We start from the raw sequence: 25,834 nt of genomic DNA, 5'->3' as shown, positions 1-25,834 counted from the left end.
CCGTATTACCCGATGCAATCTATAGATTTAATACAATCCCTATCGGGCGTCTGGGTGGCTCAGTTGGTTAAGCGACTGCCTTCGGCTCGGGTCATGATCCCAGGGTCCTGGGATCGAGTCCTGCATCGGGCTCCCTGCTCCGCGGGGGGCCTGCTTCTCCCTCTCCCACTCCCCCTGCTTGTGTTTCATCTCTCACTGTGTCTCTCTCTGTCAAATAAATAAATAAAATCTTTAAAAAAAAAAAAAAAACACAATCCCTATCAAAATTCCAAAGGTATTTTTCACAGAAATAGAACAAACAATTCTAAAATTTGTATGGAACCACAAAAGATCCTGAGTACTCGAAGCAATCTTGAGAGAGAAGAACTAAGCTGGAGACATCACACTCCCAGATTGCAAACTATATTACGAAACTATAGTAATCAAAACAATATAGTATTTGCATAAAAACACACTCGTAGATCAATAGAACAGAATAGAGTCCACAAATAAACCCCTACATATATAATCAATTGATTTACAACAAAGAAGGCAAGAATATACAATGGAGAAAGGATAGTCTTTTTTTTTTTTTTTAAGATTTTATTTATTTATTTGACAGAGAGAGACACAGCGAGAGAGGGAACACGAGCAGGGGGAGTGGGAGAGGGAGAATCAGGCTTCCTGTGGAGCAGGGAGCCCGATGCAGGGCTCGATCCCAGGACCCTGGGATCATGACATGAGCCGAAGGCAGACGGTTAATGACTGAGCCACCCAGGCGCCCAGGACAGTCTTTTCAATAAATGGTGGTGGGAAAACTGAAGAGCCAAATGCAAAAGAACGAAACTGTACCACTATCTTATACCATACACAAAAATCAACTCAAAATGAATTAGACCTACCTCTAACAACAGAAACCATAAAACTCCTAGAGAAAATCATAGAGGGTAAGCTCCTTGATATTGCTCTTGGTTATATTTTTTCAACTCTGACTCCAAAGGCAATGGTGACAAAAGCAAAAATATACAAATGGGACTACATCAAACTAAAAAGCTTTTGCACAGCAAAGGAAACAATTGACAAAATGAAAATGCCACCTACTGAATGGGAGAACATATTTGCAAGTCATATATCTGAGAAGTGGTTAATATCCAAAATATATAAAGAATTCAACTCAATAACAAAAAAAATACATAATCCAATTAAAAATGGACAAAGGGTCTGAATACAGATTTTTCCAAGGAAGACATGCACATGGCCAAATAGGCACATGAAAAGATGCTCAACAATCACTCATCATCAGGGGGATGCAAATCAAAAGCACCATGAAATATGATCTCACACCTGTCAGAATGGCTATTATCAAAAATATAAGAAATAATAAATGCTGGCATGGATGTAATTATAGGGAACCCTTGTGCCCTGTTGGTTGAAATGTAAATTGGTGCAACCTCTATGGAAACTATGGTGAAACCACTATGGAGATTATTCCTCAAAAATGAAAAACAGAACTACCATATGATCCAGCAATTCCACATCTGGGAAGTTCTCTGAAGAAAACAAAAACATTAATTTGAAAAGACATATGTATCTCTATGTTCACTGCAGCATTATTTACAATAGCCAAGATAGGGAAACAACCTAAATGCTTATCAATGGATGAATGGGTAGAGAAGATGTGATATACATATAAAGTGGGATACTATCCAACCATAAAAAGAATGAAATCTTGACATTTGCAACAACATGGATGGACCTAGAGGGCATTATGCTAAATGAAATAAATAAAACAAGAAAGATATACCATATGATTTCACTTATATGTGGAATCTAAAAAACAAAACAGGGGCGCCTGGGTGGCTCAGCCGTTAAGCGTCTGCCTTCCGCTCAGGTCATGATCCCAGGGTCCTGGGATCGAGCCCTGCATCGGGCTCCCTGCTCCGCGGGAAGCCTGCTTCTCCCTCTCCCACTCCCCCTGCTCTGTTCCTGCTCTCGCTAACTCTCTCTCTGTCAAATAAATAAATAGAATCTTTAAAAAAATTAAAATTAAAAAATAAAATAAAATAAAAAACAAAACAAATGAACAAACAAAACAAAACTCAAAGATACAGAGAATAGAATGGTGGTTGCTAGTGGGGAGGGATGTTGGGGGGTGGATGAAGTGGGTGAAGGGGATCAAGAGGTACGAACTTCCAGTTATAAAACAAATAAGTCATGGGGAGGTAATGTACAGCACGATGACTATAGTCAATATTATTGTATTATATATTTAAAAGTTGTTAAGAGAGGGGTTCTTGAAGGTTCTCATCATAGGGGGAAAAAAACTTAATTTTTTTTGTGACTTTGTATGAGGACAGATGGTAACTACACTTATTGTGATGATCACTTCATGATGTATACAAATATCAGATCATTATGTTGTACACCTGAAACTAATATAATGTTATATGTCAAGTGTAATTACTTTAAAAAGTAAATATTTGAGTTAAAAAACAAACATTGCCAATAGAATATTGGTTTGTATGATCCCACGTATAAAATGTGTTGGGTCTATATGCATGTAAATGTCTAAAGGATTATTTGAATATTCATAAGCAAATATTAATATTGATATTCTATGGAAGTGAGACTTCCAGGGCTCTTTATTTTCTTCTTTGTACTTTTCTGTAGTATTTTTTCTGTAATATTTTCTAATATACTATTTATCATTAAAAATATAAAGCTATTTATATTAAAATGCTTTCACATTTTTCTTATAACAGATAGATAAGCAGGTAAATAAGAAATTAAACATCACCCCAATCCCAAGAGATTACCACTGTTAAAATTTTTCTATACTTTTCTACATATATGCATGTATTGTTACACAAATGGGACAACATGTACATAATATAGTCAGAATTTTTTTCATTTTATAGTTATATTATATATGAGACTTTTTCCAAGATTTTAGTAGTCTTTTTTTATTCCTGTTAGTATTTTATCATATGCTCATACCATTATTATTTAAGCAATCCCCCATTTCTAGAAAGTTCTGTGCGTTTCAATCCTCTGCTAGAGTAAATAGCACTGTGATGAACCTCCTTATACCAAAACTTTCAACTATTAGGAACTCTTTTTCTAATTCAGTAGAAGATGAAGTTAGCTCATCTACCATCAGACAAAGGCCAATTATTTCCTTTGTTGCCAAAAGTACAGCTGAGCCTCTCAGCCACTGCTGGATCCACAAATAAATGATCCATGGCGAAACCAGCCCCATCAGTTGAACTTGTGGCTCTTGATTCTCAAATCTATGCCAAATAATTCTTCACTATTTTATTATGTCTTTGTCACTTTAAAGAAATTTTAAAAAATATTTTGTCCAGTATTTTCAGTTGTTTTGCATAGGAGAATTATTTCTAAATATCAAGTTTTCCATTACTGAAAGTGAAACTAGGTTTGTGTGTTTGTCTTCTGTCATTTCCTACTTGAGACCCTCCAGTGGTTTTTCGTGACCCTCAGATAATCCCAGATCCCTCACTAGCAGCTACCAGATCCCACATGCTCTGTCTCTTACCCAAATATTAGACTACATTTTGTCCATCATTGCTTCTGTTTCAATAAACTTCTGCCACTCTCCCACTTGGTTTGTCCCCACTCAGGGCTATTGTCATTGCTAACCTCTCTGCCTAGAATGCGATGTCCCCAGACATTTACTTGCTTACTTTCTGCTCCTTATTCAGGTTTCATTTCAAACATTACCTTTCTGAGAAGACTTCCCTGCTCACCCCAAATAAAGCAGCTTCAACCCTACTCAGTGCTTATCACACTACTGTTTTCATATTTTTTTCTTGCTGCATTTCTCACTCTATGCCATTTGTTATAATCGTCTGCGTTCTGTCTTCTCACACTAGAATGTCAGTTCCATGAAAAAGGAGCCTGACCCTGCTTCTATCTTGTTCACCATATCATGTGTCACCAGCACCATTGTAAGTACTCTTTTCAAAGTATTATTATTCTCTTCTCAGACATTTTCAAAGTGTGCAGAGGGAAGAAGGAGGTATGGGAAGGAGATGGGCTTGATCCCAAGTAAATATTCACATATGAGCTTGTGACTGGTCCTGACAGACCAGATGTCATAAGACTCAAGTTATTTTCCAGTTGCTGTGGGACCAGTGAGGAGTCATACTACTCTGCCTTTCACAATACTTCAAAACATGTGTCACTCAGCTTTTTAAACCGTCTATCAGTTTCATCATTTCTTCCTCCTAACCCACAGCACATGTGATCCACCAAGCGGCAGTGAATTCTGAGGGCAACAGTAAGAAAGGAGAACAGTGGGGGATTACATGAAACCCAGGGAAAAGCCACCATTATTCCCATAAACTTAAAGGTGAATTTAAAATACCACAAACATTAATAATCATTGATCAATAAGCATCAGGAATTGAGTAATAATGTAAGTTGTGTAGGCAGCATTAGAATCTAGTCACTAAACACATGGTTCCCAACATTTCAGTGACTATAGCACAAAGACCAGATTTTGAGAAAACAGTTGAGATTAAGACTCAAGAAACCACTGAATAAAATAACAATAAATGCGACATAATTAGGCTTGCAAATAACAAAGCCTCACATTGCCTACAAAGATCACAGGGTCATGATTCACCATAACCATTCATCCTTGGGCACCCAGATTCTGTTTAAAGGAAAGTATGAACTTGTAGGCCTTGTAGTACTCAAGGACGTGATCCAAAAGTTAAGTCATCTCTTGCCTGTACATTTTTCTTTGGTGAGGGTTTGATTTATGTGAAACCATTTTAATTGTAGTAAATTGTATCTAATTTGTACTGTATTCCACAAACAACTCAGGTGAAGTTCTGTGACAGACATTGCCTATTGGCGGTACTCAGCTGTAGTAAAATAAATTTTAAATGTTCCCCGAAATCAGGCAGTCTTTTTGCTGGTAGAGCAGAATGTCATGACATACCAGTTCAGGAAAATGAGGCATGAATTCCTTGCTCCCTATTTCACTCATATTCTATAGTCATCAAGCACATTACTTCTAGGGTAAGTAGAAGACCTGATGAAATTTGAATGATGTGTACGAAGGGTAAGAAATATAGTTTTCAAAAATAAACTGAAGCAAAATCTTAAAGGGTCTTAAGTAACATTAAAATATGTTAAACAGGCACAAAGAAGCCATTAATTAAAGAATTTAGGGACACCTGGGTGGCTTAGTGAGTTAAGCTTCTGCCTTCAGCTCAGGTCATGATCCCAGGGTCCTGAGGATTGTGCTCCCTGCTCAGCGGGGAGGTTGCTTCTCCCTCTGTCTGCTGCTCCCCCTGCTAGTGCTCTCTCTCTCTGACAAATAAATAAATAAAGCCTTTAAAAAAAGAATTTAATAATTCAACAAATATTTATTGAGTTACTTCTGTGTGCCAAGTTGCTTCTTAATTGAGTACTGAAGAGAGGACACTGTAAAAACAAAGCCCCTTCTTCATGGAGCTTACTTCCCAGTGGGAGAGATGGGTAAAAATTCTCCCCCCATTTTTTAAAGTAAATATATTGTTAGTCAGGACTGGTGGTAAGGGCAAGGACAGTGTGAGGGAATAGAGAGTACGGGGGAGGGGTGATAGCTATTATATATAGTGTGATCTGAGAATGACTCATTGAGAGGGTGACATTTGAGAAGCGACCTGAAGGAAGTGAGAAAGCTGAGAAGCCTGGGCTGCAGGTTCCTCATGAAAGATTGTTACAGGCAGAGGCAACAAGTGCAAACATCCTGAGGCAGCACACAACATCCTGTGTCTACAACGGTCAGTGGCTAAAGGAAATGTTTGAGAGGACAGTGGTAGAAGAAACCGGGAGGGGATGTTGGGCAGTTGGGAGACACAGACAAGATTGGATAGGACCTCTGTAAAGACTTTAGCTTCTTAACAGAGGAGTATATATTTTAACGCTGTTTTTTTAAAATGATAGCTCTAGGAGAATAAAAATGCCGACAGGAGAGCAGAGGAGAGATGGTGGTGTTTGAACCAGGGTGGTATTTGCAGAAGAGGTGAGAAGTAACTGAGTTCTAAATATATTCTGAAGGTAAAGCTGAAATAATTTGCTAATGGATTAGATATGGTATAAAAAAGAAAGGAATTAAAGACCCCTCTCAGGCTTTTAGGTTGGGAACTGGAAAAACGCCATTCCTGTGTATTGAAATGGAGAATACTGCAAGAGGAAAAGGTTTGGGATCAAAAATAAGAAATTGGATTTTGGAAAACATGAGGTCAGAATCAAGGGTATTTAAATTCATTTTAATTGATTAAATTTTAACAAAAAATTCAATTCCTCAACTGCACTTGCTACATTTCAAGTGCTCAATACCCACAAACATGTGGCTAGTGGCCAGTGTATTGGATTGTGTGGATGTTATAGCCTGTTTCATTGCAGAAAGTTCTATTGAGCAGTACCGGAGAGACATTGGGCCTTTACTGTTTGCTGGGCCCTGGGCTAAGTGCTTTACACACATTATCTCATTTAATATTTAAAACAATTCTAAGAGTCAGGTAAGGTAGTATCTTCTTACAAAGAAGGTAACTAGGGATCATAAGTCAAGTAACTTGCCCTGAGTTACAGAGTTCTTAAAGGGTAGAGAGCCAGAACTGGATTACAGGACTGTCTGCTTCCAAAGCCCAAGCACTTACATCAGCACATTATATTTTAGGAAGATTTAACTAGTTTGAAATTAAACATGGCATCCATAGGGAAATGTCCAGTGGGTTATTGGCAACAAAGTGTTGATGCATAGAAAAGAAAACAGGAGAGTTGATAGATCTGGGGTAAAAGCAAATGTCCCAAGAGATCCTGTGTGTTGAAGAACTAAACAGGATACATTCCAGCATACCACCAGTTAAGAGAAAACAAAAATATTCAATGAAGGCACTACTTTATGTCTTTTGCTAAGAGGTCAATTGACATTATATGATCGCTTAGCAGAAAGAAGGGCTTAATTGACACCAGGTAACAGAGTTGACATACATTTGCTCTACCCAGGGTTCTCAAATGGGTAGGATACCATACCCTTATAGGACATATGGAAATGTAGGGGGTGTTTGGCGTAGACTGATGGGAACCGTGAGCATTCTGTGATCATGATCTTAGGATGCAGAAGGTCTTATGATGTTGCCATGCTCCAGCACAGTGAAAAATTCTCTCACCCAAAATGTCAACAGTCCCCATGTAAGAAATGTGAGCCTACTATTCCTCAAGCAACACTCCACCATCCATGAACTGAGGCAGTATCGGCATTAGAACAGGGTGGCAGAAGTCCTGAATAATAGTTATCAGTAGAACAGGCTTGACCGTCAGATGAACTTGTGCTCCAATCTGTTCTCTGCCTTGTACTCACTGTATGGGTTGCAACCCCATTACCTAGACTCTGAGCCTTAGTTTCCTCATCTAAACAAGGCAGAAAACAATAGTTAATGCATATAATCTAGGGTGGTTCTGAGAATTACAAATCTCTTCAAATACCTGGCCCAGTGTTTGATCCAGGGAGAGTTGTATTCAGTGCACACTATTGTTAGAAGTGAAAAAAAGAGGATGAAAGAGGAACTCTAGCATGAAGACTAAAATAAGATGGAAATTCAAATAGAAAAGGAAGTTTAGAGCAGCACCATCCAATAAAAAGACATGGACACAAAAATGCCGGCACATATAATTTTAAAATTTTCCCTAGCCACAGTAAAAAAACGAAGAAACAGGTAAAATTATTTTTAATATATATTTAGGTAACCAACTATATCCAGAAATGTTATTTCAATATGTAATCAGTATTTTTAAAAGGAGGCATTTCACCCTTTTTTTTGTATCAAGTTTTTGAAATCCCATGTGTATCTTACTTTCAACACATCTCAATTGAGATGAGCCCCATTTCAAGTGCTCAATAGCCACCTGCGGCTCATGGCTATATATTGGACAGCATAGGCCTAGAGCGTCAGTGAGCTGAGCTCTTTCCCTGACTGCTAGCTTTCAGTAATTCTTAAGATTCTTACCAGCTAGCATTTCAGAGTAGTTTTGCAAAAGCCTCAATTATTATATTGAGGGACGTTATAGACTCAGGATCTTAATACAAGCTGATGAGAAGCAGTGTCGTAGAATGACTGAAGAGTCATTGAGTGGACTCCGTGAGATGTACGTTCCCAATCCAGCTCTGCTAATTCCTATGTTCTTGAACAGGTCAGTTAGTCAAAACCTGTTTTATTTGCTGAATAGAGATAATGGTACTAGCTCCCCTAAGTATTGCTCTGCTGATCATGCACATAAGGCTTTAGCCCAATGTCTACAAGCTGCTTCTCCAAAGGTGAACTGCAGATGTTTGTATTTGAGTTTGAGAAGCAGAACAGGTGTTCACTAGAATTGTTATTCTTTATATATGCACACAGGAAGCATTTTAGAGCTGTATTACTTCTACAGCTTCTGTTAAGGAACCCACTGTGTCCTTCCAAGCTGTGAGGGCAATGATTTGACCTTGTGTCCAGATATGCCTCAACCTCTGCAACACTGCCTGGCACATGGTAGGCCCTCATAAAGTTAATTAAAGGAATTTGGGGTTGCAGAATTCCTGAATAATAGTTATAAGTACACTATTAAAAGTATGATCACTGGTCAATGATGGTAATCTAACTTTTATTCTAATATTTATATTATAAAGTTTATGTAGCTCTTTTTTTAATGAGAATAGACTTTTGCCAGAAATTTAAGATTCTTAAATTTAAGAGTTGATATAGAGTTCAAATAGTGTAGGGCAAGCTTAAATGATTGGTAGTGTATTTGCCATAGAAGTAGCTCTCCATATAAATTACTAAAATATGATCTCAATATAGTACCCTCACGACTACCCCAGAATTTATTCAATTCATACTTATTAAAATTTATGACTAATTTCCTATAAAGTTAAAAAAAAGCATACAACACTGGCATAGCACAAATTTATTTACTAACCAAAGGGATGATCCTAATTAAATCAACACTTTGAAATAGATGCATGTAAAATGTTTGTGATAAAGATAATTGAACACAGTAATGAAAAAAAAAAGCAGTATGGAGATTTGCTCATTGAACTGAGCTTGTTCATCCTCACAGCTAATTCCTGTCCACAATGATGATGGAATTTTTACTCTACTTTTTCATAGACCCGAGTACAGGTGACATTATTCATGATGCATTCCTAGAAGAAAGAACGATATTAAAGAATTAGGTTAGTCTTGCATTGTAGAGCAATGGTAGTAGTTAAATACTAGGATCGGCATCCTACAAAACTTTGTAATCTACTTCATAGATGGAGAAAATGAATTTTAGAATTCCTGGGTTTGAAAAGCTAGAACCTGTTATTTTGCTTATGACATGTGTATGCTTTACTGCAAACTAAAGTATTGATTTGCAAAATCTAAAGTATTCGTTTGATCACTGCAAATGTTGTTCCTTATTTTAAAGAAATGGAAAGATGTATGTCCAAGAAGGGAGTTCAGTGGCTTGCCCATGATTTTACTGTAATGCAGTAGTGAGCATAAACTAAACCCAGCTCCAGGTACATCCTCTGCTACATCATCTCATGTCTCCACCCCCACAAAGGGCTTTCTTAGTTATTAGTGTTCTAGTGTTTACCTTGTTATTTTACAATTTTTTTCTACCCAAACCTAGTTCTCATGTTCATGATCAGTGATATTGAGCAGTTACGTGAACTCTGAATGCAAACAAAAGCCTAATAAGACATAAGAAGTTTGGCACTTACCACCACTAATTTCCCATTTTCCAATTTTCTTGTGATTGTGCTTTCCTTCCCATCCCATTCCTGATGTTGAACCAACGTGCTGTCTGTGAAGTTGCAGACAGTCTGCAAAAATACACTTTTTAATCTTCCAAAGTATGTTCAGAGAGATGCCATGGCTCATAACTTCCTTAATCAACATTTTTTCATCTTTTCCTTTCTGGGTCCACTTCATTAACCCATACTGATTTTAATAATATAGTTTATGCTTTTCAATCTAGACCCCCATATAAGAGACACTTATTCTCTCTCATGTTCCTTAAACTATTTTTCCAAAATAGACTAAGTTATGAAGCTGGAACTTTCACTAATTGGTCAAACTCAATTCATCAGATAATTTTACTTTTTCATTAAGTTTTGCCTATAAACAGTAAGAATATTATTAATACAATCTATCATCCTACAAGCCTCTGTGATTTTGTTAAGTTATGACTGACCTCAGTTTTTCTGCCATCAGCTGTAGTTTCTTCAAACTTCTCTCCCAGGTTACATGAAAACTGTGTTGTTTTCAAAGCGCTCTCAGTTTTTATGGTGAGGTTTTTGCCGTCAGAAGAGATGATACAATCTGGTTTGGCCATTGCACCCACTTTTCGCAGAGCTATTCCCACTCCTGTAGAATGGTTTATGATGTTAAATAACAGGAAGACCAAAGCTATAGTCTACATAATAAATGCGGTAATTTGATTGCAGTTACTGTGTGGTACATATTTCCACTTACTCACTTCTCAATAACAAGTGTAAACACATATCCAGCACTTACCATGTGCCAGCACTTAACATATATGAATTAATGGAAGCCTTGCAACAACTGTGTGAGAAGTAGATAGCGTCCATTTCACAAGATGAGAAAATGAGGCACTGAAGTAACTTACCCAAGCTCATTCAGCTAGGAAGTGATAGAGTTGCAACCAACAGAGCGGGCAGTTGGGCTCCAAACTTTAAGCTCTTGGCCACCATGCTATTATGCTGGCCTTCAGAAAGTTAGGGAAGAAATCTGGACTTCTAAAATGGATGTACTCAATTCTGCCAAACACTGTATTATAGGACTCCAGCACACAGTCTGACACGTACAAAGCTCTTGATAAGTATCTGATTAATAACTACACAAAATCCAAATCAATTCTGTTCAAAGAGCACAATCGTGATGCTAATAAACTGGGAAAATTTTAATCCTCAAAATCAGTAAGCATTTCAGAGCTGTGGAACTCAATTACTATATTGATATCGTATTTAATTTATGATCTATGTATTTCTCCCTAATGGTAACATTTACAAGGCAACTTAGATCTAGGCCAAATCCTGGTTTCACAGACGAGACTACAACCTAAGCAGAATAACTGGCTTGATGACAGAAACTCAGCGAGGCTTGCAATGTCCTCTTGGTGCCTTCTCTTTTGCCAGTGTGGGGGCTGGTGCCTCGTGTTGTTAGATGAGTCATTATTAATTCTCACTTTGAACAAATACAGGGCTCTGCTCTTCTCACACCTCGACTGCTCTCTAATGTATTGACCTTGACAACTGTCATGACTCCAGAACCCTGGAAACAAACCACCCAATGAACACATTCACTTTCAAAGGGCAGAGAAAGAGCATTCTTTATTTGGTCTTCACACAAGTGAACACACACAGACCTGTCTTGGCTATGAGTGCAGTAATTGGCTTTTTCCAGAGTTATCTTGATCTAGATTTATAGTGCAAAAAAAAGAAAAAGACTGCGTTCTACTTTGACTCACAGTATCATAAATACACTCAAGATTCACCACAGAACCAGCCTTCACCTGTCATTGTCTTGGATAAAGGCTAACGAAGGAGGGCTTCTGAAGTGCCACAGGGACTAGGTTTCAGCAGAGGGTCTCTGTAGTAACTTCTGCACCAGAAAGCTGTCATGTTAACATCTGTGGGATGGGCAGCTTCTAAAGCAGCCTCAGGGTCCCGGAAGTTGTCTTAGGGCTGGAAGCCCCTTTTCAGAGCAGATCCATGCTGTAGTATTCCATCCCACTTCCTAGTGGCCTGTGACAAAGGTCCACTTTTGTTTGCTCATCTACCCAGTGTGTCAACCAGCATACAATCGTTGTCACTGGCTTAGAAAAGGACAATAACAGAGAATCAAGTACTGTTCTGAGAGAAGAGAACTGGAATCTTCCTACAGAGACTCCTATTGCTTTGAAAGGCTTCAAGCAGTGGGGGGCCTTCTGCAGGGCCACCCCCATCTTGCGTGCAGTTGGAAAGCAGCCGCCACAGGAGGGCTCTGCGGTTTTCCAAGAAGATCCACTCCCTGCCTCTAGGCCCCTCACCCTCGAGACGCAGAGGGCAGGGCAGCAGCGCGTGGCCATCCGTGGGCACAGCAGGCCCCGCCGTTGCCCTCGGAGAGGCCACCCGCCCACCGCGGCGCTCAGGCCGGGCAGAGCCGGCAGAAAGAAGGTCGGCGTCGCCAGCACCACGCCTCTAGGCGCCGCTCTGTGGCCGGGCGGCGCGGATAACCCGACGCTCCACCGGGAGCTGCTCCAAACCAAAGGACCCGGTCACCCGGGGAAGGCGGGCAGAGGGCCTGCGGGTTGGGGGGGGGGGGGGGGGCGGCCGGGGGCAGAAGAAAAGCCGAAGCGGTCGCCCCATCCCGACCTTCTAAAGGGTTTCTGCTGGAGACCGCGCCCTGTGGAGAAGAGGGGACCCGCACGCCACCTAAGAACAAAAGATGAGGCAAGGCGGGAGCAAGGTGGGAAAGAAGGAGTGGGCGCGGCCACGATGGGGCGAGTGGGAGAGGCAGGATGGCGGCAGGAGGAGGGAAGACGAGCGGTGGGAAGAGAAAAATCGGGGAAGTTACGGGGGCTGTCCGATGGGGTTGAAAGAAGTGAAGCCCGGGGTGGGAGGAAGAGGAGTGCGCTAAAGGGCAGGACGCAGTGCGGGTGGCTGCCGCGTGGGCTAGGGGAAAGCAAAGAGAGCTGGGTGGCCCATGAGACGGAACATCTCAGAATCCGCAGGCGGGCGGCGAGCGCACGCTGCTCTCGCGGCTGCTTGCCCACGTGCTGGTGGCGGGTGGGGGAGGGAGATGGATGGGGGTACAGGGGTTTGGGGTAGACAGCCGGGCATGGCCCGCCGCTGGGCTCAGCACGCTGAAGGGGACCTAGGAACAGACAGACACACACACACACGCACGCTCGCCACGTTACAGGCGCCGCCTGGCCGGGAGCCTCACCTACTTCCTTCATGTATTCGTCAAAGCCTTTGCTTTCCACTAAGCGCCATCTTCCTACCAGCTGCTGAATGGTGGACATGGTGGGCGCGGGCCGGCGGGCCTAGAGAGCAGAGCAGAGCGGGGCGTCGGAGCTTGGCTTCCGACCGCAGGAGCCCGTGGCTGCTTTATAAACGCGGCGCGCGCCGGGCGGTTCCGAGGGGCCAATGAGAGACGCGCCTCGCCCGGCCCCCGCCCCGCCCCCCCGCACGCCCCCAGGGCCTCTCTCCCCGGATCGCGAGGCGCCTACCCGTTCCACCTGCCCCGGGACGGGGGGAGGTTGGGGGAGCTGCCCCACCCCCCGCGCTTCCTGCAAGCCCGGACTCGCCCGGCGCGCCCCACGCCGCCGCGGACGCCAGCGCCTGAAGCCGGAGGGGCCCCACCTCTCCAGCGCCCCACCGTTCCTCCTCCCAAGCCGCCACTCTTTTTCCTTCGAAATAGCCCCAACGAATCGACTAGCCCTTGTTGGGTTTGGGGGCAGGAATTGATTGATCGGTGGTCGTTTGGCTGATGGACTGATAAACTTCGTGGCCTCCTTCATCTCCACCTCTAGTCAGTGGACTAACCAACATCCCATACCTTCCTGAGAGAACCTGATCTCCCCACCTTCAGGACACCCCCCACCTCTCTCCTCAACTCCCTCCTCCACCCCTGTCCAGTTAGGGCCTCAGGGCCAGTATGTACCTGATTTGAGTTAGATGATTTTATCAGAAGGCACAGGGTAGGGGAAGATTTCGGTTTCCAAACTAAAACTCCTCAAGAAGTTTCAGTTTAAGCGACTGTCATTGCTATTAAATGTACCCATCAAGAATGTGCTATTGGTTTACATTCCTAGTTGAGTGAGCCCTTCATAGTTTTTTCTCAGACTCCCAAGTATTTAGACTCCAGCACTTTCCTCTTTGCCTTTAGTTATAATGATACCCTGTATTTGTTGTGTAGAGTATTATACTTTTCAAAGTGTACGTGTCACAGTATCTTACTGGGTGATCCTAGGTCCCTGTGGGAGTGAGCTGGGATGAGATGAGAAAGTTGCCACACAGAGAGGCCAGCTGTCTTGATGGAGTTAAAGTTCATTTACTGAGCTAGATGGTGAGATGAGATGAGATAAGGTTCATTTGTGCTAGATGCTGTGCTTCCTACGCACTTTCTATCCATTAACTCTGAGCTCCACTAAATTTTTGCTAGTGTTGTCCCAATTTTTTGAAAGAGGACTTGAGGCAGGGAATGTTTGCAAAGTGGTAGAACCAGAATCCCTGTCCAGTCCTCCCGTCAGACCTTGTGAAACAGGACCACACGTGGTTGCCTCTAGCTCATTGTACTCAAGGAGCTAAGAGCAGAGGCTGCAATCTCCTGAACCATACATACCAAGACACTGGTTCACATTCCACCCTCAACAAACTGAAATCTGAGGTTCGTCATTTCCCATCATGCCTCAGGACATTTATTCCCCTGCACTATATCTTTTTTATTTCAAATTCCTGCCCTAATTTTAGGGTCACCCCAGTTTTTCTTGTGGTACCATTTTAATAGCGAGGGACTCAGGCCGTAGGGTTGTGCCATTAAGAGCCCCGATGGCGGGGCGCCTGGGTGGCTCAGTTGGTTAAGCATCTGCCTTCAGCTCAGGTCATGATCTCAGGGTCTTGGGATCGAGCCCCGCATTGGGCTCCCTGCTCAGCAAGGAGTCTGCTTCTCCCTCTCCCTCTTCCTCTGTGCTCTCTCTCCCTCTCTCGCTCTCTCTCAAATAAATAAATAAAATCTTAAAAAAAAAAAAAAGAGCCCAATGTCCCACACTTGAGGCTCTACTGCTGAGAAAGTGTTCAAGTTCTGAAGGCAGCTAAGTATGTCATTTGCTCAGTGATGCAAGGGCTGGCTTTTAGACACTTAGGACAGCCTGCTGCCCCAGCCTCCTAGACAGGCAGCTCCTGTGTGTTTGGACTTAATGTGCTGATTCAACATGTTTTATCCATGTTTGTATAGAACATGGTAATAATAGCCAGGACTCTGTACTGGAATACTAATCTTTAGATGATCATAATCAACCATGTCACAGAAATATCAAAAGGGAAATGGCACTGTGGTACTAAATACATAAGTACTTAAGAAATAGTTTTTAAACCAGAGGTGTTACTAAAAGTTAACTTTTATTTTTTTATTTTTTAAAAGATCTTATTGGGCACCTGGGTGGCTCAGTTGGTTAAGCGACTGCCTTCGGCTCAGGTCATGATCCTGGAGTCCCTGGATCGAGTCCCGCATCGGGCTCCCTGCTCGGCAGGGAGTCTGCTTCTCCCTCTGACCCTCCCCCTCTCATGCTCTCTCTCTCTCTCTCATTCTCGCTCTCAAATAAATAAATAAAATCTTTAAAAAAAATAAAAGATCTTATTTATTTGAGAGAGAGAGTGAGAGACAGAGCAAGAGAGGGGGGAGGGTCAGAGGGAGAAGCAGACCCCCCGCTGAGCAGGTAGCCCTGTGTGGGGCTCGATCCCAGGACCCTGAGATCATGACCTGAGCTGAAGGCAGATGCTTAACCAACTGAGCCACTAGGTGCCCCTAAAAGTTAACTTTTAAACACCCTCTTTGATGTAATGAGTGGAAATAATCCTTTTGTGGTTAATACACACCAACAAACAACAGAAAGATATAAGCCAAACTACCTGCTAGAGTCTCTCCTGGAGCAAAGAAGGGCATGGACATGGCTTTGCTACTGTGGGCAACACACTTCATCCCTTGTGCTCCGATACTTCTCATCTGTGAGATATATATGGAAAGACATTGGAGTAGGTTATTTCTAATGTCCCGCAAGCTCTGAATTCAGATTCCCTTCCTTTCTTGAAAATAATGGGAATGGATTTCAAGTTCTGAAGAACAAAAAGTATTTCCTTAACCTGCTAACTGAAGTTCTGTTCTAGGCCACTTAACTTGAACCCAATATGAAATGTAAAAACCAAAAATGTTGTAAAAACAAATCCGATTAAACTCTTTGTATGACTTTATGGGATGGTTGAGTAGCTCTTCATTGGAAAAAGGGAGAATTATTACTTGATTGAGATGAATTATGTTATAATACAGGGACAAGGAAAAATAGTTTTATTCTAAAGCAATCCTTACAAATTTAAGTGACTGTGCTGGTCATTAGTTTAGGTGTTATATCCTGTCTTCCCTTCATGCTGGAGGATAATGACACGTTATTCATATAGATGAAAATGGTTGAAGAATCAAAACTTCCCAGCAACTCTCCCCCTCCGTAGCTCTAGAAGACCACCATTTGTAAGACAGATGCAATTTTACTTAATATCTCCAGAAACTCAGTTTTCTCATCAATGAAATTAAGGAGCTAAGAATTACAGCAAATGATTTCTTAGGTCCCTTTCAGCTTATCTCCTGTAGTAGTTCATGGCCCTGAAAAATATACTCAAAATTACTCTATTTCCACCTAGTGGTAAAGCGGAACATTTCTCTTCACTTTCCTTTGATGAATGTTAGTAGTTGGTCAGCTTCCTATTCCACAAACTCACACATGAGTTTGGTGTGTATTGTTTAATTTTATTTAAAGACAACTTCCTAGTTACAGTTTGTGTAGCTAAATCTGCCTTCCACAAAGTTGACTGGGGTACATAATCGTTTCCTAAGGACCATAAACATTGGTGGCCGGGAAGTATGCAGCTGGTAGAGAAAGAGCATCACATTAAATCAGTCACTGGAGAGAATACACAGAGCAATCCATGTTCAGACAACTGAGTCTTTTCTTAGTACATGTGCAGATTAAGCAAAAAAGGAGGCGGGGGCAAAGTGAACACTACAAAGCAATACCTCTCAAAGTTTAGTGTGCAAACAAATTACCTGGGGATCTTGTTAAAATGCAGATTCTGTAGTTTCCATAGCAGGGCACAAGATCATGCATTTCTTGCAAACTCCCAGGTGAAGCTAGTGTTACTGGTTTGGGAACCAGGCTTTGAATAGCAAAGCTGTAAAGTATGTAAGAACTTCCGTATGGCTTTGATACATCAGGGTGACTTTCACTTCCCTGCATAAGGATGTCTGATTATATCTCCATAAAAATATAAAAAAATATATAGAAAAGACAGGAAACTGAACAAACTCACTCCAAAAATTATCTTACTGAACATTTGGACTTTTTTCTAATTAACCTGAGGCAGCTATTTTTCTGTCTGTTCACCAGCAAGTGCGACAGAAGACTTCAAAGGGGGCAGGGAGGGTGGATACTATGTTATTTTAAATCTAGTTTCTCTCTTAAATTTTATAGCCAGTTTTTTGGGTTTTTTGCTTGTTTGTTTGTTTGTTTGTTTGTTTTTGGCCCTGATTCTTCCATGTCTTGCTCACTCATGCTGTATACACTCTGCTTAAAACCAGATCTTCCTTAAGAAAATCCCATTTGGAATCTGTTCCAAAAGAAAATCCTAATAAGTGGATAGAACATGGATCTGCATCTTGTCAGTTGTCTGTAGCAGCAAAACTTCCCAGACGAGTATAAGGTCAAGTTTTAAATCCTTCAGTGTATCCAGCCACAACAAGCTACCATTTATCAATGGAAGGTTGTTTTCTTTTGTTTTTGGTAATAAGATTATTTCTCATTAAAGCATTTATAAAAATGGAGTTATTTTATTAATTTTGTCCTTCTACTTAAAGCAGTTTGATTCCTCCCCAACAGGTCTGCAAATGGATAGCCATTAGAACTTTCCAATTGCTGGGGCACCTGGATGGCTCAGTTGGTTAAGCAGCTGCCTTCGGCTCAGTCATGATCCAAGGGTGTCCAGGGATCGAGCCCCGCATTGGGCTCCCCGCTGAGCAGGGAGCCTGCTTCTCCCTCTCTTCTGTGCTCGCTCTTTCTCTCTCTCTCAAATAAGTAAAATCTTGGGACGCCTGGGTGGCTCAGTCGGTTAAGCGTCTGCCTTCGGCTCAGGTCATGATCCCAGGGTCCTGGGATTGAGTCCCACACTGGGCTCCCTGCTCCGCGGGGAGCCTGCTTCTCCCTCTGCCTCTGCCCCTCTCTCTCTCTATCTCTCATGAATAAATAAATAAAATCTTTAATAAAAAAAATAAGTAAAATCTTTTTTTTTTTTTAAAGATTTTATTTATTCATGAGAGACAGAGAGAGAGGCAGAGGGAGAAGCAGGCTCCCAAGGAGCAGGGAGCCTGATGCAGGACTCGATCCCAGGACGCTGGGATCATGACGTGAGCCAAAGGCAGACGCTTAACCATCTGAGCCACCCAGGCACCCCTCAAATAAGTAAAATCTTAAAACAAAACAAAACAAAACCTTTCCAGTTGCCTAAATAATTCATCATAAGTATGCGCTTGATAAATTGTGAGATGTGAGAATAGAGAGAAAATGAGACATTGCAAAAGTTGCAATAAAAGTTATAATTTTAAAAAAGTTACAATAAAGGTTTTTGGTTTTAAATAAGGCAGAGGGTATAATGGCTCATCTCAGTATAAGATCAATCCATTTCTCTTGCTTACACGGATCTTCCTGCTGTCCAGACTTATATATTATTGGGTATTACATTTGTCATTAGCTCATGGCAACAGATTGCAGAAATATGTAGCCCTTTCATGCCTCATGTGGGTGGTATTCAAAGTGTCCCAGGTCTAAAACAACACGTAAGGGGGCATCTTGAAACGGAGCAGGAAGAGACTTGTCAAGCCACCCGCAATAAGCACAAAATGTTAGTTAAAACACTGTGCTTGTCAGGTAACACGGTCTCAAAATAAATCCCCTAGCAACCTCAACCTCCTCAAGCTCACCTCCAACAAAATTGGCACTCCCAATATACATTATATTATGTACAAAGTCTGGGGCTGGCCCAGCTCCAAGCACACAGACAAATTCATAAAGGTACTTCTGCCCTTCAAAAATTGCAAAAGCAAAAATCCTCCAAATTAGATTTTTTCCACTGGAAGAGGCCAAATTCTTTTTTGCAGATTATACTTTCCCATTTTTCAGTCTCACTTTCCATGTAATATTCTGTGATTTAAGGTTTTTTCCCCCCAGACTCTTAACACTATTTGATCATTTCTCTTTATTAATATTTATTCAAAAGACTAGATTTTTAAAGTCAAATCTACAAAACCACAGGGTTGCTTCCTTCTAAGCTATTTATCCTGATGGGTCAGGCCCGTTGCTTTCTTTCGTCTGAATTAGCTTTTAAGACAAATCATCAGAATTTAGTAACCTACCTAAATCTGACCAAAGACACTTTCTCAATCCTAACTCTCATGCTCTTTACTTGGTGGTGGGAAGAGCTACTCTAAATCCCTCAGAGACATGCACAGTATCACAAAAACAGCATCAAGCTGATTCTGTGCACTCCTCTAAAGGAGCCAAGAGGCAGGATGGATCCCTTTGTCCACCTGTAAACACCGTAGGACACTTTTTGTTCCCTGGCTCACTTTTGCATTGACCACGCTTAAAGATACAAATCCAGGGGCGCCTGGGTGGATCAGTCCTTAAGCGTCTGCCTTCGGCTCAGGTCATGATCTCAGGGTCCTGGGATCGAGCCCCACATCAGGCTCCCTGCTCCGCGAGAAGCCTGCTTCTCCCTCTCCCACTCCCCCTGCTTGTGTTCCCTCTCTCACTGCCTCTCTATGTCAAATAAATAAATAAAATCTTAAAAAAAAAAAAAGATATAAATCCAACAGCATATAGTGAAAGGTTTATTTTGCTCTCATGCATTTGCCTGTGCTGTCCTGACTCTTCTATTCCTGCATTCCTCCTTTTACAGCAAGAGTTTCTCAATTAAGTGACTCACAAATTAACAAATAATGAGAAACCAGTCTGAGTTTCCAATGAACCACATTCTGTTTTCTGGGTTGGCTAAACACTGTGATTCCATACAGGACTGGAAGGCCAGGTGGGTGTTACCATTGAGGGCAACCATGATCTTAGTTTGGGTCTAATTTAGAAGATGGGATAAAGAATATTTGTGCTACAAGTCTCAAATTTTGCTACCTATTTTGCAGATAGTTACATAGTTAATGTAACAGGACAAAGCCGGGGTTCCTAATGGCCTTTCTGCATTGGTAGGCTAGCAGAACTGAGCGCACTGTTTTTTGCATAGCCAAGGTACAGTGTTGTCCTGGTGTGATTACAAATAGTGCTCTCTTTCACTCCAAGTAAATCAGATTGAATGATGTTGGGTGAAGAGTTGTGAGATTTAATTCTTATCTATCAGGCATCTCCAAAGCCTCAGTTTCAAGTACAGCATTATCATGGCACTCTAGTATCATCTAATGAAAGAAACTGAAGTTGGCTTTACAGGAGGGAAAAAGGGCTATAGGGCCATAGTCAATCTTTCCCTGCTCACATGACATTTTGCAAATATGTCATATGTGGACTGGTCTGCTTACCCACAGATGAAGGGCTAGCAGAGCTGTCAACACAAGACAGATTCCTTTGATTCAAGTCAGACTACAATGTCAGACCACCTAATAATTATGTGGAATGACTTTTAGCCCTTGTCTTCAAGGAGTTTGTTAACCTAAGCTTACACCAACTAAGGAACTGCTTTTTTTTTTTTCCATTTAATCAACATTTATTAAAAATCCTTTGTTTTAGGGTGCCTGGGTGGCTCAGTTGGTTAAGCGACTGCCTTCGGCTCAGGTCATGATCCTGGAGTCCCGGGATCGAGTCCCGCATCGGGCTCCCTGCTCGGCAGGGAGTCTGCTTCTCCCTCTGACCCTCCCCACTCTCATGTGCTCTCTCTCATTCTCTCTCTCTCAAATAAATAAATAAAATCTTTAAAAAAAAAATCCTTTGTTTTAGTTCAGTACATTCTGGAAATTCCCAGGTATTAAATGTCTTTGAAAATGTCAGATAAATTCATTTTATCTTTATAATATTAAGTGAATTTTCCAGGAAGATACCACACAGTCTTTTTGGTGGGGAGGGGATACATAGTCTTACTGCTTTCAATCGTATCCTGGAAACTCTAGAGTTTTGTTTGTCTCAACAGGTCATCTCTTCGGCAGGAACCAGGTGGGTGTACTAAATGGATACATCCTGTTTAAAACGAATGTGCCAAATGCCACAAAGCCACCATCTAATCAGCAGATTAGAAAGATCTTGTCTGAGAAATACTGGGTTAGAGACTGTGATGCAACCCACATCGCTACCCAGCTCACCCTGTGTTTTAAAGTGAGTTCGTCACCATGAACTTGGGAATAAACTGACACTTGGCTGTCCCCAAGGTTGTGTGGCGCATACAGACATACACAACTTGCAAACTAAAATCTGCCAGTGTACAAGTCAAAACAGGGATTCTGCACTACCCCAGCCTGATTGGTAAGGACCAGAAAATGCTGCTGTGCCCCCTTTCTCATGTCATTGATATGCCCTTTGGAGAAAAGAGACTCAGAAGCAAAGTTTAATGATTTTACCACACATGTTTTGACATGCCCTTATCTTTCAGTAGAAACTATATGTGGTTCCTGGGGGAAGCATGTGGCTCTGTTATGACGAGTTTTACTGTATTTGTTGCATGGTATAAAATAGTATCACGTCTGCAGCTATGTTATCAGTACATGATGCAAAGTAGTAAAAACTCTAGTCAGTCCAAACAACAACAACAACAACAACAACAAACCAGACAGAGGTATCATAATGAATCCTCTTAGAAGCTGCAGACCCAAACCAGTCTTGCAAAGAACCCCTTAAACTGAAATATATCCTGAAACTCTCTTTTCTTCTACTACTCTAGAATAGTACCAAGCTTCTAGAAACAGGAAAGAGTGTCATTTACCAGCGTCTCTTTGAATGTTACTTACTATGTGAAAGTTATTTATGTCATTTACTATATGAAAAAAAGTGTTGTTTTAATTGACTGCCTTTCCATTGTATTATAGTTTTGCATTTTGGTTGGCATAACCATTCCTGATGTATATTCACCGAAACGAAAGTTTGGTTCCATTATGGAACAGAAAATCGTAACTATCTAATATTTCACTTGAAAGCAAGTGGGGATATAAATTGTAATTAAAATAAAAAATCACTTCAGAATTCAACAAACCCTTCATTTATCACTTTCCAATAAACATGAATACTAAGTGATGCTAAATCTTGTGAAAAATGTAGCAGGTTTCCTTTTGCTTTAAGCTTTACTGAGCTAGTGGCCAACTGCAGCCTCTCATTTCATAGGGCAAAGCTCTAGTTCTTTCTCACACACTGATCCTTCTCAACCCAAAGCCTTAAGTCCTCAGTGCTCCTAGGGAACCGAGCTAATTCAAGTCACTAGCACTTACTTATTCAGAAGTAAAACTTGATCTCTGGTGTCCACGCCCAGGTTGTATAATTTTTAATTGCACATTTTGGCAGTAATTCCTGGTCAGATCTGATCTTGGCCTAGTTAGTTGTCCACTTGAGCATACATATTATTAGCAAATAATTTAAAGTTACAAAGTTTCATTTCTGAATATGCATTTGTGACTTGGATTCAGAACTAAAGAGAAATCTTAAAATCCTAGAGTTTGGAGGAATTATAGAGGTCTTCTACTTCAACTAAAGCCTATTAAGTTTCTCTCAATACAAATAAAACCAGTCTCTACTTAAATCCTTCTGGTGAAAGAGGCCTCACTTCCTCCCCAAGAAGCCCTTTCTATGTTCTAATAGTTCTGATTGGGAGGAAGCCATAATCTCTATTGTGCTGAAATCTGCTTCCAGTCATTTCTAGCTATTGGTCATAGCTTGACGCTCTGAAATAACAGAATTCTTGCTCACTTATTCTTCCATAGGTTTATAAGGCCTATAAGTATTTGATGATGATATTTCATCTGTATACCCAAATGTATTATATATAAAAGACCTGAGAGAACTATAAATAAACCTCTTTAAGTATGTATGTATGTGTATGTATATGAGTACATGTATATATATATATATAGAGAGAGAGAGAGAGAGAGAAGGAGAAAGAGAGAAAGAGACATAGGGAGAGGGAGGGAGGGAGTGAGAGTGGTATGAATTATAGCAAAAATAATAGTGAAAAAGAAGAATAACTCCATTTTCAATTTTGAATAAGCTTAGAGGCTAGGAAGGACCAAATAATGATTTGAAGCTGTTTAGCAGGACTATTACAAAACATTCTGAAAAAGAATCATTTCTACTCTACGTAATTAGAATATTTGCATAATCTAACTGCAGTTGGTACCTGAATAAAGTCTTTCCAGAGTAAGAAATAACATAATCCCAAATCATAGGATTACCAAGAATTCCAAATATATTCTGTAATTATTTAAGTATTAAAAAAATACTTTATAGGGAGAAATATTAAGATGGAAAATAAGGTAAGAGGATTGGCCTAAAAATTAAATTATTTCTATCAATCATATTTGGCCTATGAATTGATGATTACAGCAATGCTAGTGTACAGATTTTAGCTACGGAGAATTTAACACTATAATTAATTATGCAATTGCTTGGCCTCCACCTTTGTTCCTCAGGAAAGCCATATATCATGACAACATGTGTCATATAAACAGATGGACACAATTTGCTCACTATCCAAACTGTAACAGGAACTTTTAGGTTTTTTAGTTAAACTTCTTCAAAGAAATGTCATCATCTCTGTGGCCTCAGTTATCCTGTGTCTTCACTTAAACTGAAAAAAGATTATCTTAAAAAGATTATCTAAGAATTGAGTTAGAGGGGGCGCCTGGGTGGCTCAGACGTTAAGCGTCTGCCTTCGGGGTCATGATCCCGGGGTCCTGGGATCGAGTCCCACATCGGGCTCCCTGCTCAGTGGGGAGCCTGCTTCTCTCTCTCCCACTCCCCCTGCTTGTGTTCCCTCTCTCGCTGTGTCTCTCTCTGTCAAATAAATAAATAAAAATCTTAAAAAAAAAAAAAAGAATTGAGTTAGAGTAGCTTTGGTCTCTATCATAACCACCCTTTAATACTTTAAGATACACCAGGCAAAGAAACACGAGCATCTCTCATAAAACAATCATTTTATTAAGTATCCACCCTAAAGGCACAATGTTGAAAGAACAGTGGCCTAGGATGTAGGAGACCCTCTTCCTAGAACTTACTCTGCTATAAAATAACTGTATAAACTTAGCTTTGTGTATTCTCACCGTAAAAGGAGAGGAGAGTAAATCAAGTTTCAAGCACATACGTATTAATTTCATATCTTTAACAATCTAGAAAGAAAGCTGCTTTGACAATAACAACAAAAAAACCCAACTGTGTCTTTTGATCATTTGTCATCTAATTTAAGGGTATAATATAATGGTTGAAAATTAAAATTCATGCTATTGACTGTTTTCAGACTCAGACTCCTGAGCAAATTTTGTAATACAACCTTTATTCTTACTGCTCAGCCCCCTTCTGCCCAGCAAGATCTTGCTGAAGGGGGCATTATAAGTAGAGAGAGGGAAGGGTTCCTGCAGTCAAGGAAACTGCCAGGGAGAAATTTTCAGTGATTGGGGGCGTGGAGAGGGGGTGGTTATTCACACATGAGATCCACACTAACCGCTCACACACACACACACACACACACACACACACACACAAGTCAGCTTCAAATATCTACTAAGTGCAAAATAAATTTCAGATATATTTAACTTTATTATTCAGATGTAAATAAGTTTCAAATGGAACCAATTCCAGTCAAATAAGACTTTTCCCACCCTTTCTTTTTCCTCTCTTCCCCAACTCTAGAGCAGTCAGAGTAGCCTCTTGGAGGCAGGAGGATAGTTGAGAAGTCTCCACCTTTCCCTGATGGAGGTTTTTCAGTCTGCACAGAAGCTGAAGGACAAGAGGAAGCTGCTCTTTGCCTGAACAAGGAGGAGGCCCCTCTTAACACCCACGAGTCACAGCTGTATTGACTTACGCTTGTGAAAATGTGCAAGAGGCACTCTCTTTTGCCCCATATTTCCTCCTCCTTCCTTAACCTCACTCTTGTTTTCCTTTTTTTTTTTTTTTTCCTCATCTGCAAAGGATTTCTGCTATTTCTTGAAAAAATTGCCAGGGTCTATGCTAAATCTATTATCTAAATCAATTAAGTCAACTGGATGCTGCTGAAAACAAATGGCACGAAGACAGTGTGAGTAGATTTGAACATGAAAACCTCACTTCTAGGTTACTGGGTGTGTTTATTTGTTTTTACTATCACCAGAGCCTTGATGATTGCATCATTCTACACATGACTCCATGGGCGGAAGAAAAGGTAATGAAGAACATTGATGATGTATTGGAAATCAGTGACCAGTCCTGTAATTAAAAAAAAAAAAAAAGACAAGAGGGTGGGAATGGACTTTGTGGTTAAAGAAACTCTGGGTACTGGAAATACCACGGAGATTAAGCCTCTCTTTATCTTCCATTTATTATTCAGAGATGACATCTCCTTTTCGTCTTCACCTACTTAAGGTGTATGGGGCAAGAAGGGGAGGTTCTCTTTGAAGGCTACAAGTTTAACTTGCTCATTCAGTTTCTCCTTACCATCAGCAAGAAGAAAAATTATAGATGCATATACATTACTTACAAATAAATTCAAGAAGGTGATTCTCCTTTCTTCTCCACACCATCTCCAAAGTCTCACTCAGCTTTTCAAAGACAAGTTAAAGTAACAGACATTTCATTTTGCAAATTTATTTCTGGAATTGTTCCTGGCCCCAGGATCATTTAAGGTAAATGATCATCTCTCACAGGTTTTCTCTTAACTGAGTAAAAAGTAGGTATAGTTTATAAGAATTTCTGAAATAAGATTATTAGGATTTATAAGGAACTTTAATAAAAGGGCTTGACCTACTTAAAAGGAATGGGTCAGAAGTTGTCAGTTTAATTAATGCTACCTTCTATAGTAATGTATTGCAAAAGT

At 40.7% G+C, this 25,834-nt stretch overlaps 1 protein-coding gene and 1 long non-coding RNA gene across 2 annotated transcripts; both read right to left on the bottom strand.

The window, feature by feature from the left end:
* Positions 1-7,712: 7,712 nt before the first annotated feature.
* FABP5 (fatty acid binding protein 5) lies at positions 7,713-13,151 on the bottom strand. The gene is made up of 4 exons (XM_035011424.1): positions 12,975-13,151; positions 10,219-10,391; positions 9,746-9,847; positions 7,713-9,181 (listed from the first exon to the last, which is right to left on the bottom strand). The coding sequence occupies exons 1-4, from the start codon at positions 13,051-13,053 to the stop codon at positions 9,128-9,130; spliced, it is 408 nt and encodes a 135-aa protein (XP_034867315.1). The 5' UTR covers positions 13,054-13,151; the 3' UTR covers positions 7,713-9,127.
* Positions 13,152-25,089: 11,938 nt separating this feature from the next.
* Positions 25,090-25,559, bottom strand: LOC118014957. Its single transcript, XR_004680456.1, has 2 exons — positions 25,499-25,559; positions 25,090-25,227 (listed from the first exon to the last, which is right to left on the bottom strand). It is a non-coding gene; the product is annotated as an uncharacterized LOC118014957 (long non-coding RNA).
* Between the last annotated feature and the right edge of the window lie 275 nt (positions 25,560-25,834).

Source organism: Mirounga leonina, unplaced genomic scaffold, assembly GCF_011800145.1.
Source record: "Mirounga leonina isolate KUSES-001 unplaced genomic scaffold, KU_Mleo_1.0 Mir_165, whole genome shotgun sequence".
NCBI lineage: Eukaryota > Metazoa > Chordata > Mammalia > Carnivora > Phocidae > Mirounga > Mirounga leonina.
The sequence above is the reverse complement of the archived record's forward strand: the minus strand, read 5'-3'. Positions and strand labels throughout refer to the sequence as shown.

Excerpts from the sequence above, each read along its gene's own strand:
- FABP5 (XM_035011424.1), bottom strand. The coding sequence starts at position 13,053 with ATGTCCACCATTCAGCAGCTGGTAGGAAGATGGCGCTTAGTGGAAAGC. Across the intron at positions 10,392-12,974 it reads CGAATACATGAAGGAAGTAG|GAGTGGGAATAGCTCTGCGA; the intron begins GTGAGGCTCCCG and ends ACCATTCTACAG. Across the intron at positions 9,182-9,745 it reads AAAATGGGAAATTAGTGGTG|GAATGCATCATGAATAATGT; the intron begins GTAAGTGCCAAA and ends TCTTTCTTCTAG.